Genomic DNA, 13,940 nt, shown 5'->3' on the forward strand with positions numbered 1-13,940 from the left:
GATTTGTACTTAACAGAAGGTTTCATCTAGACTGAAATTTCTATCCCAAAATTATCAAAACAGACCTCACGTTTAATGACGATGGTAGACATTTCTGTTCTGGATTAAATAAACAGCCGCCATAGAACATAACACATGATATTAGCAACTACATGAAGGAAAACATCACATACAAAAGCTCAGGACCTTAAAACAGTTGAATATACTTAACTGCTGAATCAAGTCTATGAATACAGACTAACGCAAGCATCGATATTTAATCAAGCATACAAGCGGCCTTGGCACCTAATCTAAGTTGAATTACCAACAAACACCATGATTAACATGTTAAGCAGGCTTAGAACTACACTGCACAGGATTTACCCAAAAGCTTAACCAACTACAAAAAATTAACTCACATATGCATCAAATAGAAAAATGAAAATGCACTACAAGGGAAAAGGGGGAATCGCCGACCTGTTTTGGGTACAGTGAACTAGGTGTGGGAGTCTCGGATCGATGCTCGAACACGACGAATTTGAACTTGAACTCAACAAGAAAAGAAATGCAACTAAATGTAGACTTAACGGAAGTCGCAACTGAAAATCGGTTTTTTTGTTGAAACCCAGTTATATTTTGTAAGCCACTCGATATTTCAAAGGCATACTCCTTCAAATCAGTTTCTGTGTTAGACTTAGGCGACGACAAGTTGAGACTAAATTCTAGCCAAGTTTTAAATATCAGTTGCAGCCCATGCTAAGTCATTTTGAATAGATAAAGAGCACTAAAATCGTGATCGGTTCATACTTCGTAATTCACAGACCAAAACAAAATGAAGCGACGACGCTCACAAAATCAGCTAAGCTCTATTGAATTCTAAATACAACAGAAATGCAAGGTTAAGAACACTAATTTGATATTTCAACAGCAACAGAACATATGTGATTTCAAACCCACAGATGATTTCAAACCAACATTATCGGCTAAAGAAACTACACAGCAGACGATACTACCTTTTTGTGGTACAGTGAAGTGGGTGTCGACGTCTCGAATCTACGCTCGAATTTTAAAGTAACAACAGAAGGAATAATCCACTTAATCCTTCAAAGAGTATTTCCAGGGATAGTAAAAATGTGAATATTTTAGAAAGGATTCAGGCGTCTGAAAATGATTCCGAAACAGAATGGAATTTTAACATATCTCCGATTTAGAGTAGCAGTAGAGACACAGAAAGAATGTTGAATATAGCCCCCCCTTTGACAGAAAAATTCGTCCTAGTTTTATAGGGTTTTCGATTCGGGTTTGAGGAAGAGAGAGAGGAGCGTAGGAGTCAGCGGCGTGGGGGACAAGGGGAAGTGGAGAGGAGCGGATAACGTGGGTGACAGGGGAAGTGGAAGAGAGCGTGGAGAGAGAGAGATGAGTGAGAAAGGGAAGGGAGAGAAAAAAGAGAAGATGATGATGATGAAGGAGGCGGAAAATGAGGGAGAAAGAAAGAGATGAGAGGTTAGGGTATTAGTATGTTGGGCCGGGTCGGGTCAAAAGAATGGGCTAGTCCGTTTGGGCTGGCCTATTAATTTTAAATGTGGGTTGAAAATGTGGGTTAAGTATTAAAGATGTGGCCTAATTATTTGGGTATGAAAATGATATTGTATTTGTATTTTGGGCCATTAATTTGGCTAAAAATATATTGGTCCTTCCTCCGCTATTTTAATTATTTTCGGGCTTCTAATTTAATAACTGGTATAATATATATTATGTAAAGACAATAAATAATTAATATGTAAAAAAAAATAGATATTTTATAAAATGCTGTCTTGTAATTAATTTAACGAGTCCAAACTCAAAAAAAATGAAATGATGACAAAATCATCTAAAATTTGTAGTAAAGTGATACTTGTAATGTCAAAAATAAAAGTAATGATATTAGTAGTAGTGGCAATAAAATATTGTAAAAATAAAGTATTTAGCTCGTCAGTAAATTTAGAAAACCGAGTAAATTAAATAAAGGAGGGACAAAATTGGGTGTCAACACTACACTTTCCTGTTTATTTTTTTTCTTTTCAATCTCCAGCTTCGTGTTTCAATCGTATTTCAAACACCTTACCCAGCATACATCTTTCATACCATTACTTACCTGTGTACTGTGTAGCTTCCAATATCATCAGTCGCTGTCTTACGTCGATACCGTTCTCCAGCTGAAATCAGAGGTTAGAAAAAAAAGGAATTCATTTCCTACAGCGGGCTCTATCGCACGATCTAAGATTCAAAGAAAGGTAACACCCTAGATGTCCTGTAGCCTCCTGTTTATAGATGTGGTGCACAACACACCGATAAACAAGACTCTACTAGATACGGTCTGTAGACATTCCGAGGACAAACCGCTCTGATACCACTTTTGTCACGACCCAACCCCGTAGGCCGTGACTAGTGTCCGTGTTGGACACCCAAACGTACCCAATAACCCAAACCAGCAGACTAGCAGATTATATAAATATAAAAGTCAGTCGACGTTACTAGTGTCACAGAGGAACATATATAGCACATGGAAGCCGATAAGGCTATCACAAATCATAGCAACCCAAAACATATACAGAACCCACATGTATGTCTACAGACCTCTACAGAACATAACAGAATCATAAGACGGGACAGGGCCCCGTCGTACCCCTGAATAGCGTACATATATCCAACAGCAGCAGACTGTACCAGAGTATAGGCTCTGGACAAAAGAGCGCTCCAGAATAGCAGAATAGGTGTCCTAGGCAGGTGGGTCAGCAAATCTGTAGTCTGTACCTGCGCGGCATGAAAACGCAGCCCCCGAAGAAAGGGGGTCAGTACGAAATATGTACTGAGTATGTAAAGCATGGAACGTAGTAAACAAAGTCATAATCGAAACAGGAGATACAGAAAATGAACGGAATATCTAGATTAGCAAAATGCTGATCATAAAGCATAAATAGTACTTACAGGAAACGTATGTCATACCTGGTCCCATTACGGAACAAAATCATAACCGGAACAGAACGTACAGAAATGTGAGTGAGATGTCCAGAGTATCAAATGCATATTTTCAAAACATGAAGAGTATGTACAGAAACATATGCCATATCATATCCGGCCCCTGCCAAGGGACTCGGCAGACAGAACGTGGTCACCCCCCGACACTGGTGCCACAACACATAAGGATCAGAAAAGGGGAATAACCCCGTAACATAGCATATCATATCAGATGGCCATATCAGATCATATCATATCAGAATAGTGTACATGGCACAGCATACTCCACAACCCATGTACATGTATACCTGCCCCCTCACATCGAGGCACGGCGAACAATGCAGTAGAAGTCGCTTGAGAACATATCCTGGCCCGGGCTCAGTAGGGGAAACATTGAGGCATCCACGAGTGGAGTAGTGAGAAACTAAATGCAGTATAAAATATCATATATTTCCAGAGACTCAATGAAGCATATCGAATAACAAATCGAAATGATGAAACTGGACAGAACTATAGTAAGCATATTTCGGATGTCATAATGGATTACGGATGCATAATCTTTCTAAGTTCGTTTCCAAGTTCCAAAACAGTTTACAAGACTTAATAGAATATTTAAAACAAGTTTTATTTAGTAGTTACAAGAGTAGTTAAAACATTTCTTAAAAAAAACGCTCGAAGACAAGTCATAACCACTAAAAGGGTAAAATCGGAAATAGTGGACCCACCTCGGGACAAACGAAGCGGTGGGCTCAAATTACGTATTTAAAGCTTATAAAGTCACCTACGGAGGTTCTAGGGGCATTCCATAATTTTCTAAACAATTTGCGGAAGTTTGCACAATTCTTTCAATAAAGCATACTTATAGGGTTCAATTCCATTGAATGAAAAAGGGGTATTTTCAAATGCGGATTCCGATGAGCAAAACACTTTCCGAGGCTCAAATCCGATCCTAGTACACCTAGGGAATGCCAAAAGAAGAATCGGGATAGCTTTACATACCTTGTATGCTCTTTACGCCTTTCCAAATTCAATTCCCGTTTCGCCCAAAATCTGTAATTGGTCACATTTACCAATTCTCAATTTCCAATCTTTAAGTATTCAATCTTTATTCATAATTCCCTACAGAAATTTGGGCAGCATCTCCCCTATACATATAGCATCCCCGAGAATTTAACTCGGCCAAAACAATCAACAACAACCCAACAACAACATCAACAACAACAATAGTCACCATAAACACAATATAACTTAACTAGCTATCTTTCCAACATAATGTCATAACCTTCATTTCAACTTCAATTTCCAAACTAATCTCAATGGTTTCACATTCATCATTAATCTAGATCATCACAATATAATTTGGAAATATTTCATATCATTCCTACGAAATATTCACAAGATATACAAAATATACAAACTTTCCACCAAAACATAATTCACCCAAAACTTCAAATCTTCAACCTACATATTCATAACATATTTCCACCTTCCAATTTCATCAACCATAATCATAATTTACATCTTAACAACTTCATTTCCATAATATCTCAAAATTATTCTAAGGTGATATAATCTTCTACATTCCAACTTCAACCAAAATTCATTCAACTTTCATTTCCAATATAATTTTCACCATAACCACAACTAGAATACAACATAAAATTCAACTCATATCATATATACAACAATATACACACACGGCTACATACATATATACATACCCACTTTGCAAACTTCCATATTTCCATAATTTCTACTCATTTCCACATACCACAACATAAACAAACCTTCATAACATAAGAAAAAGGAATTGATTCTTACCTTTTTCTACAAACTTCTTCACTTGAACAAGTTGTCAACTTGAAGAAATAAGTGCTCCTTCTTCCAAAACAACTACACCAAGTTGTAGAGGACACTTAATTTAGTAGGAATTCAACAAGAAAATAATTTTAGAGGCAAGATTTTGAGGGGTGATTTTTCTATGGCCAAACCCGAAATGGCCTTATTTTTGCTCTTCTTTGTGTTTGTTTTTCTCTTCTTTGCTTCATGAATGTTCTTGGTTGAAAATGAAGACTTAGCCCCTTTTTATTATTAATCACATGACTAATTTAAATGGGCTTGGGTCCTTTATTAAGGACCATGGCCGGCCACCTCCTCACTTGGGCCTGAATTTTTCTTTTCATTTTTTTGGGCCAATTCGGTTGGTCCCGAGTTGGGCCTAGCCCACTGACCTTTCGACCTTAAAACGTTCATATCTCCTTGTACCGACGTCACCTTGGAACCCACGACCTATGGATGGAAAGCTAATTCAATTATCTACAACTTCTATTTCTTGGTATATTTCCAAATTCCAAACTTATAATACCGTTTTTGCCCCTCCAAGTCAGGTCATCCGAAAACGTTTTCATAAAAATATTCGTTTGGAGGGCTTCCACTTTGATTTGGACCAAGGGTACTTCATGAGTTGTGTTTAACTTCACATATGTGATTCATATAATTTGTCACATGTCCCAAAAAAAGTCTTGATGTGTGGGCCCCACCTTAACTTACAATTAATCCGACGTTCAAAAATACGGGATGTAACAGCGATGATGACACTTCAATATTTTTATAATCACGTGCCTTATTCATAAGAAAAAATGATTAGTAGCGTCATAATTGAAAAAATAGAAAATATCACCAATTGAATAATGGAGTCTATTTCTGCGTAAGAAAAAACAAAACAAAAAAGTGGGAGAAATAATCGGGTAAAGGAGCAAAGATATTTTAATGTGTAGGAAAAGTAAAATAGGAAGAGAGAGAATATTTTAATATTTATGGATAAGTTATTGATTATGTAAACTATGATTAGAGCCTTGTTTTAATCAATTAAATCTTAATTATTAGTTTTAACCAATGTCATGTGTCCCTAATCTAAGATAGAACTTGAGAAATATATAGAGAAAGAAAATGAAAAGAAGCTCAATCCCATTTGAAGATGGTCAGTGCTTTCAAAATTTGTGTCATTTTATATTCAGTCGGAATAACATATAGCATGCGACGGTTTGGTCTCCAAATTGCAAGTCTCTATTTCTCTCTTCTTCTTTTTTTATTTTTTATTTTTTATTTACCAATTCACTGATCATAAAACAAGACTCAAAAGTATGCGTTGCTTCTATAGTAAAGAGAGGATAAACTTAAAAATTAATCAAAATTGATGAGTAATTTTAGCCTATGTTATCTAAACAGAAATTGTTAACTAATCTATGTTGAGATCTGTAACAGGAGAAAACTAAATTTTAGATTGAGTTGGGACATGAACAAGAGAAACTAAATTTTTCATACTGCGAATTCTTAATTTGCTTCTAATTAGAGGGGAGAATTTCACTTTTATTGTTTAGATTTCTTCTCCAAAATCGAAGAGTATAAAACAATCGAAGTTATGAATACAGCTCAATATTTCTTCTAAATTTTTTTTAAAGCATTACACATAGTCAAGAAGATTATGCAGAAATTGTCCTAATCCATTGTCAAACAAATTCAAAAAACAAAGTTCCATAAGTGCACAGTTCCATAAAATAAACTTCAGTCGTGCATTTTGAATTTTATATTTATCTGATCTACTAGCCACTTTTAAAAGTCTTCACAGCTTAGAATATTCCCACTACTCTGTAATGATCCCTATATCAATTAAGCTTTTATGAACAAGACAAAAACTAGCCAAACAAAATAAAGCAGGCTTCTTGAAGTTGCCGCATCTTCAATCAAATAATATCAATACAAAATGTTAAGTGTCTCGCATTGGCACCATTTCGGTAGACAGAAAAGATCAAAACTTTTAAGCACCCACATGATTATTAGATGACTCAGGCTCATCCACAACTAAGAGAACTAATGAAAGTAATCAGTAGAACCTGTTGGACAAAAGTGTAGCAGGTTTACAAGTTCCAAAAAGATCCAGCGGTGCCATCACATGTTGATTTAATTAGGCCATTGCTCTTATCTCCTCCTATTGTATTCTGCCTATAAATACCAACTTTGATGCTTCAGTTCCATCACCAGTTTGAGACATCCCCTCATCAAAGAAAATAACCATAAGAGATGGCTACCGTTTCTTCAAAACGCAATCACGTTCGCTCAATCAGTTTGCCTGGGAGATCACACCCTATCATCCAGAGAGTTGAAGAGGAGCTAAACAAGCTCAAATCATTGGAAGTATCAGTTGCACCATCAGCTCTGAGCAATGGTCTAATCGGTTTAGAGAAATCATACAAGTGCATAGACGATCTTCTCAACTTGCCTCAAGCCCTCCCTCAGAGTCTAAATGCAAAATGGCTTGACAATTTATTGGATAAAACGGTGAGGCTTCTTGATGTTTGTGGCACAATAAAGGAACTTGTCTCACAATGTAAAGAAAATGTAAGAGATATTCTATCTCTCAGAAGGAGAAAAGGAGATTCAACTAAAGATGACAGCGTTGAAAGATTTACCTCTTTCAGCAAGAAGATCAAGAGGGATGCCAAAAGATCTGTCTCGACTTTGAAACAATTGGATCAGGAGACTGCAGTGCCACTCTTGCTAGATGCAGATCAAGATACAATAGCTACAATTAGAGCACTAAGAGAAGCTAGTGCAGTATGCATTTCATTTTTTCAAATGCTGTTGTCCTTTTTGTGTGTGCCACTTTTGAAGCCTAAGCCATCAAAATGGTCATTGCTTTCAAGATTGGTACAAAAAGAAAGAATAGCATCTGAATGCCAAGAAGAAAACTTGAGCTTGGAAACCTTTGAGGCTTACCTTGACAGCTTTGAAGATGGATTGGAGGCAACATTTAGGCGTCTGATTAGATCTAGAAGCTCGCTCCTCAATATTTTCTCCAGCTAATCTGGCAGTCGTTATACCAAACTGGAAATTGTATACAACAGTTTTTGTAGTTATGCTAGAGATACACAATTTTCAAGTGAATGAATATATACCAATTTCATCTCTCTGTATATGTTGTATGTGGAATTCACCAATAGCCCAAACTATTTGTTGAAGTAGTTCTCTTAAACTAGGGGGTACTTGAAACAGACAAAACTCATAGCACGTCGATTACATACTTTCTCTCCATAATTGGCTTGATAACTCAAACGAAGGAGACCTCGCGTGTACAGTCCAATGAAGTATTTCTTCTTTATTCTCCTTATCCTACAAAATCTATTTCTCTATCTCACACCAAACCTTTACTTTGTGAGTTCCTATGCATTTCTAGACTGAGGTAGATGGATAAATAGTTGACCTGAAGAGTGATGCTAATCCATAACATGAATTGCAGAAGAATGGGGTCCGAGCGGAGGCAGCTTCACCATAAGTGCTTGCCAACACGCTTTGATATAAAAGAAACCTCCCGCTATAAAGAAAGATCAAAAGCCTGAGTCCCCTCGATCAGCCTCCCTTAAACCTGAACTGGTCAGTCAAGATACCCATCACAAATAAGTTAGATAATGTAGTTCATGATCTGCTTATCTTTAGTTAATATTCCAACTAGCTATGAGACCACTGTAACTTGACCAGGTATGATCCATTATCTGTCTTCTCGAGTTCATTAGAAGCGGTAGACCTAATCAAAAAGCTTATCCTATATCCTTAAATTTCATCAAGCTCCCCAGACAAATTAATCAAAAAAAAAGACTGAAATACAAGTTTTTGAAGCCATCAACACAAGGATTTGGCATCAGATCGCAGGCAAAGCAGCCAACAGAGTGTTCTTTCGAATTGGCCAAAAACTCTGTTCTCTTCTCATTTGTATTTGTGTTATTAATTTCAAGCAATAACTTTCCCCATTAGCCATGGTGCAATTTAGTAATCAACTAGTTTTTATCTTAGAAAATCGAATACGGCAAACAACCACACATACATGTATAAATTAAATATGCACAACATGTCCATTTGAATATTGGCCAAAATATCTTTTCAGATCTTCTCATTTGTATTTTGTGTTATTAATGGACATCAGCTCCTCCAAACGAGACAGCCTCGGTGGAGCCACGTTGTTAGCATCCTGATTGCACCACCAAGTGATGCGACAATGCGTACTAGTTAGGGAAGGGCCAACCTGTAATTGAAGCCCATATGAAAGCAAAAGCACATAATTTTTTCATTTAGATGACTCTGAATACTTACAAGAATGACTAATTATTAGAGCTTTTGTTTGCCAAATGCATAGGAATTTACCAAATTCCAAGGGATACCCACATGGCCACATTTCTCTCCTTGAATGCCTATTTGCTTATATAAATGGCCATTCTTGGTACTTATTGTTCATCTCAAAGTTCAGCTCTTTCAAAACATAGAAACACTAACAACCATGGCTGCTTCTTCTTGCCACATTAGGTCAATTAGTTTTCCCAGCAGACCACACAATGAAAGAGTGGAAGAGATTCTCAACAAGCTCAATGCAGTGGAAGTATCTGCTGCATCAACAGCAGAGACTATCTGCAGTAGTCTACTTGTTTTGGAAGACCTATACAAATGTGTTGATGATCTTCTTAACTTGCCTCACCTCTCCCAACATGGAAAATGGTTTGAAGATTTATTAGAAAAATCCATAAGAATTCTTGATTTTTGTGGCACGATAAGGGAATTAGTATCACAATGTAAGGAAAATGTAAGAGATGTAGAATCCTCTGTCAGACGGAGAAAGCAAGATTCAAACACAGAAGCCAACATAGTCAGATTCGCCTCTTTTAGCAAAAAGATGAAGAAGGACGCCAAAAGATTAGTCTTCTCCTTAAAGCAAATGAATGAGGAGTCTGAGAGATTAGTGTTCCAAGATACAGATCCGGAAACAGAATTTGCGATTGGAGCAATAAGAAAAGCCAATACAACATGCACTCTGATTTTCCAAATGCTCTTGTTTGTTCTTGTGTGTGCACTCTTGAAGCCTAAGTCATCTAAATGGTCACTGGTTTCAAGATTTTTGCATAAGGGAATAGCATGTGAAGTCCAAGAGCCAAACATGAACATGGAAACCAGGGTAGAAATTTTTGAGTCTCAACTTGACAGCATTGAGAATGGATTGGAAAGAGTATATAGGTGCCTGATTAGATCAAGGAGCTCTCTCCTAAATACAGTTTCCTTCTAAACTGTATAGTTGACCAAATTTTGTATATATGATAGAAAATGACAATATACAGGTGAAAGATTATATGACAAATATGATCTGTGTCTCTCTTTTTTCGTGATTTTGTTCCCTTCAGCGTGCAATAAGCAGATATCTAATATAACAATAGAATGATATTACTCTTACATCTAACAAGTTTTGAGGGCTGTTTCAACCACAAATCATCCATAGGCTTTTCAGTATTACAGGATAAGATTGTGAATCTCCAATTTATGTTGTCATTTTCTATTCAATGTGAAAATAAGATACAGCCATGCGATAGTTTGGTCTCCGGATTGCAGATCTCTCCATCTCTTTAACAATTTTTTTTTTTTTAAATTATTTATCGGCTGATTATCTAAAGTAACTCAAATAAGTAAGTTGTTTAAATGTAGAAGAAAGGATAAACTTAAAAATTATTCAAAGATTGATGAGTAATTTAGCCTATTTTAGGACCTAAACAAAACATAAATTGATAATTCTTTCAAGGACACACACTATATTAATTAGGTTTGCACGTACAGTTTTACTGTGTTTGTCTGTTCATTAGCTTCATCTTCCTTTAGATTATTTCGTCTTAAGAGAACCCTTTGTGTTTCTCCCCATGCTAACCCCCTGAGGGTTGATGAACAAGCGAAAACTAAAATTATAATACTGCAAGTACGTAATTATGTTTCTAATTTGAGGGAACAATTTCACTTTATTGTTTAGATTTCTTCTCCAAAGTTTCATAGAGTATAAGAAACTGAAGGCATGAAGACAGTTCAATGTTTCACAGGTATTAGAACTCACGTACCATGACAGAAACTGCGTCAAGGGTAATATCTGGACAAGAAGGCACTCTTGCACATCTGAATATGATATACTATTTCTTTTCCATTCGCTTTGCCCACCACATCTTATCACTTGCTAATCAATTAGATAGTACAGCTCAAAATCTGCTATTCTTTGGTCCGTATATCCAACTACTTGTGGAAACCATCATTAGTAGGACCACGTAAACTTGTCCTTTCTGAATTTAATCTCATAATTATAAGAAGCATTACACCTAGTCAAGAAGCTTATACAGATGCGCTCCCACTCCCAGCGCCTTTTCAAACAAATTCAAATAACGAACTTCCATACGTGTACAATTCGATAAAATAAACTTCAGTCATGCAATATGAATTTTATATTTGATCCACTAGCCCCTTTAAAATCTTGACACTTTAAAATATTCCCACTAGTCTTTAATCATTTATATCTCAGTTATCCAAATATTCTGTGTTCTAGTAGTTGACAGATTTAAGCTTTCATGGAGGAGGCAAGGGTACCTGGCCACCTATACATTACAGAAAATAACTAAACAACTGAACAAATAAAGCAGGCTCCTTGAAGCTGATGCATCTGGAATCACATATTAACCAATAAAAAATTCATGCATCACGGTATTGGCACCATTTCAGGAGACAGAAAAAGGCAATTCATTCAACACCACATGATAATGAGATGCTGCACGTTCATCCCATAACTATGAGGACTAATTAAAGTAATCAGTAGAACCTTTGTTGGCCAAATGTATAGCAGGTTTACGAGTACCAAAAAAATCCAGCAGTGCAATCACATGCTGATTTAATTAGGTTACTGCTCATTTTGTCTCCTCCTATGGCTGTCTGCCTATAAATACCAATTCCGAAGTTTCAATTCTACCACCAGTTTGAGATATACCCTCATCAGAGAGAAAAAAACCATAAGAAATGGCTGCTCTTTCTTCAAAACCGAATCACGTTCGATCAATCAGTTTTCCTGGGAGATCACACCCTACCACACAGAGAGTGGAAGAGGAGCTCAACAAGCTCAAATCATTAGAAGTACCAGCTGCACCAAAAGCAGACACTGTGTACAATGGTCTACTCGGTTTGGAGAAATTATACAAGTGCATAGATGATCTTCTCAACATACCACAAACCCTCTCCAAAAATCTAGATGCTAAATGGGTCGACGATTTATTGGACAAATCAGTGAGGCTTCTTGATGTTTGTGGCTATACAAGGGAACTTGTCTCACAATATAAAGAAAATGTAAGAGATCTTCAATCATCTCTCAGAAGGAGAAAAGGAGATTCAACTACAGATGACACCGTTGAAAGATTTACCTCTTTCGGCAAGAAGATCAAGAGGGATGCCAAAAGATTAGTGTTGACTTTGAAACAAATGGATCAAGAGACTGCGGTACCAGTCTTGCTAGGTGCAGATCAAGATACAATAGCTGCAATTAGAGCACTAAGAGAAGCTAATACAATATGCATTTCAACTTTCCAAATGCTCTTGTCCTTCCTGTGTGTGCCACGTTTGAAGCCTAAACAATCAAAATGGTCATTGCTTTCAAGATTGGTACACAAAGATAGAATAGCACCTGAAGTCCAAGAAGAAAACACGAGCTTAGAAACCAGGCTGGAAAACTTCGAGGCTTACCTTGACAGCTTTGAAAATGCACTAGAAGCTACATTTAGGTGCTTGATTAGATCTAGAAGCTCGGTCCTCAATGTTCTTTCCTGCTAATCTGGTAGTTGTCATTCCATACCTGTAAATTGTATATACAGTTTTGTAGTTATGTCAGACATACATAAACTTCAAGTGAAAGATTATACACCACTTATTGCCACTCTCTCTCTCTCTCTTAGATCAAAATTTAAAAGGTTATGCCTGTGAGTTTCAGCACAAAGAAAGCACTTAACAGTATCTCTTCATACGTGATATCAGGTTAAGTTTGTGTAGCTCATATCCATTGAAATGGTCCTTTTAAACCTAGAGGCAAACAGATAAAATACATAGCACATTCATTACATACTTGCTTTACATAATTGGCTCCAAAGATCAAACTAATGAAGGACCAAAACGAGGATGAAGAATTTCTTTATTACTTTACTTATCCACAATAATTTTATGCATCACTGATAAATTAAAAATATAGTTTATGATCTGCTTATCTTAGTTCATAGTCCAACTAAATATGGTGACCACTGTAACTATGACAATCTTGATTTCACCATATGTCTGAGATAATTGGAAGCACTAGATCTAATCAGTAAACTTATCCTATGTCCTTTTTTTCTAGTTCCTTAGCCAAAAGCAACAAAGAAAAGAAAATCAATATCCAGCACAAGGATCTGGCACCAGATCAGCGGGCAAAGCAGCCAACACAGCATTGTCTAAAACAATTAAATGGAAAAATTACTAATGCAACTTCGCTCAACTCAATATCAGTTTAATTTGACAGACTATTGCCGCATTGCTCAGCAAGCTTAATTGCATTGCTCCCAAAGAGTCCACTACCAGTCCCTGAAAACAATGACCTGTATGCTCCCCAAAAATAGATTTAAAGGGAACTTGACTAAGCTAAAATGTGGCTGGAACTCTTTTGAGGCTCAGCTTGACAACTTCAGTATAATTTGGAAGGAACATAGGTGCCTGATTACATTACAGGGTTCTCTCCTAAATATCTTCTCATGCTAATCGGGAAACTTTATTGCAAGAATGTGAAGTTGGCTAGTCAGTTTTCACGTATATAATGTTCATGGGAAGCTTTCCACTTCCCTTTGACCTGTTGGTCGTGCCTCATGGTGCACCGTGGCTAGATACTAAGTACAAGTGGCATGGACAGGCCCACTAGACTTTACACAGCCAACTTACAAGTGTGTCTGCCTAAATTAAGAGATATTCAATCCTCTATCAGAAGGAGAAAAGGAGACTCAAGTACAGATGCCAGCTTCACCAGATCACCTCCTTCAGCAAGAAGATGGAGGAGGAGCCCAAAAGTTAGTCCTGGCTTAACGCTTAAACCAAATGGATGAAAGATTGGT

General features: G+C 36.8%; 1 protein-coding gene and 1 long non-coding RNA gene across 2 annotated transcripts; one reads left to right on the forward strand and one right to left on the reverse strand.

Annotated features, from left to right (window-relative positions):
• Positions 1-2,511: 2,511 nt before the first annotated feature.
• LOC132622553 (uncharacterized) lies at positions 2,512-5,500 on the reverse strand. The gene is made up of 3 exons (XR_009575930.1): positions 4,798-5,500; positions 3,976-4,026; positions 2,512-2,772 (listed from the first exon to the last, which is right to left on the reverse strand). It is a non-coding gene; the product is annotated as an uncharacterized LOC132622553 (long non-coding RNA).
• A 1,199-nt stretch (positions 5,501-6,699) lies between these two features.
• Positions 6,700-12,658, forward strand: LOC132624634 (uncharacterized). Its single transcript, XM_060339382.1, has 5 exons — positions 6,700-7,814; positions 9,331-10,032; positions 10,666-10,759; positions 10,878-10,917; positions 11,834-12,658. The coding sequence occupies exons 1-5, from the start codon at positions 7,057-7,059 to the stop codon at positions 12,637-12,639; spliced, it is 2,400 nt and encodes a 799-aa protein (XP_060195365.1). The 5' UTR covers positions 6,700-7,056; the 3' UTR covers positions 12,640-12,658.
• The last annotated feature ends 1,282 nt before the right edge of the window (positions 12,659-13,940 follow it).

This window comes from Lycium barbarum, chromosome 12 (assembly GCF_019175385.1).
Source record: "Lycium barbarum isolate Lr01 chromosome 12, ASM1917538v2, whole genome shotgun sequence".
NCBI lineage: Eukaryota > Viridiplantae > Streptophyta > Magnoliopsida > Solanales > Solanaceae > Lycium > Lycium barbarum.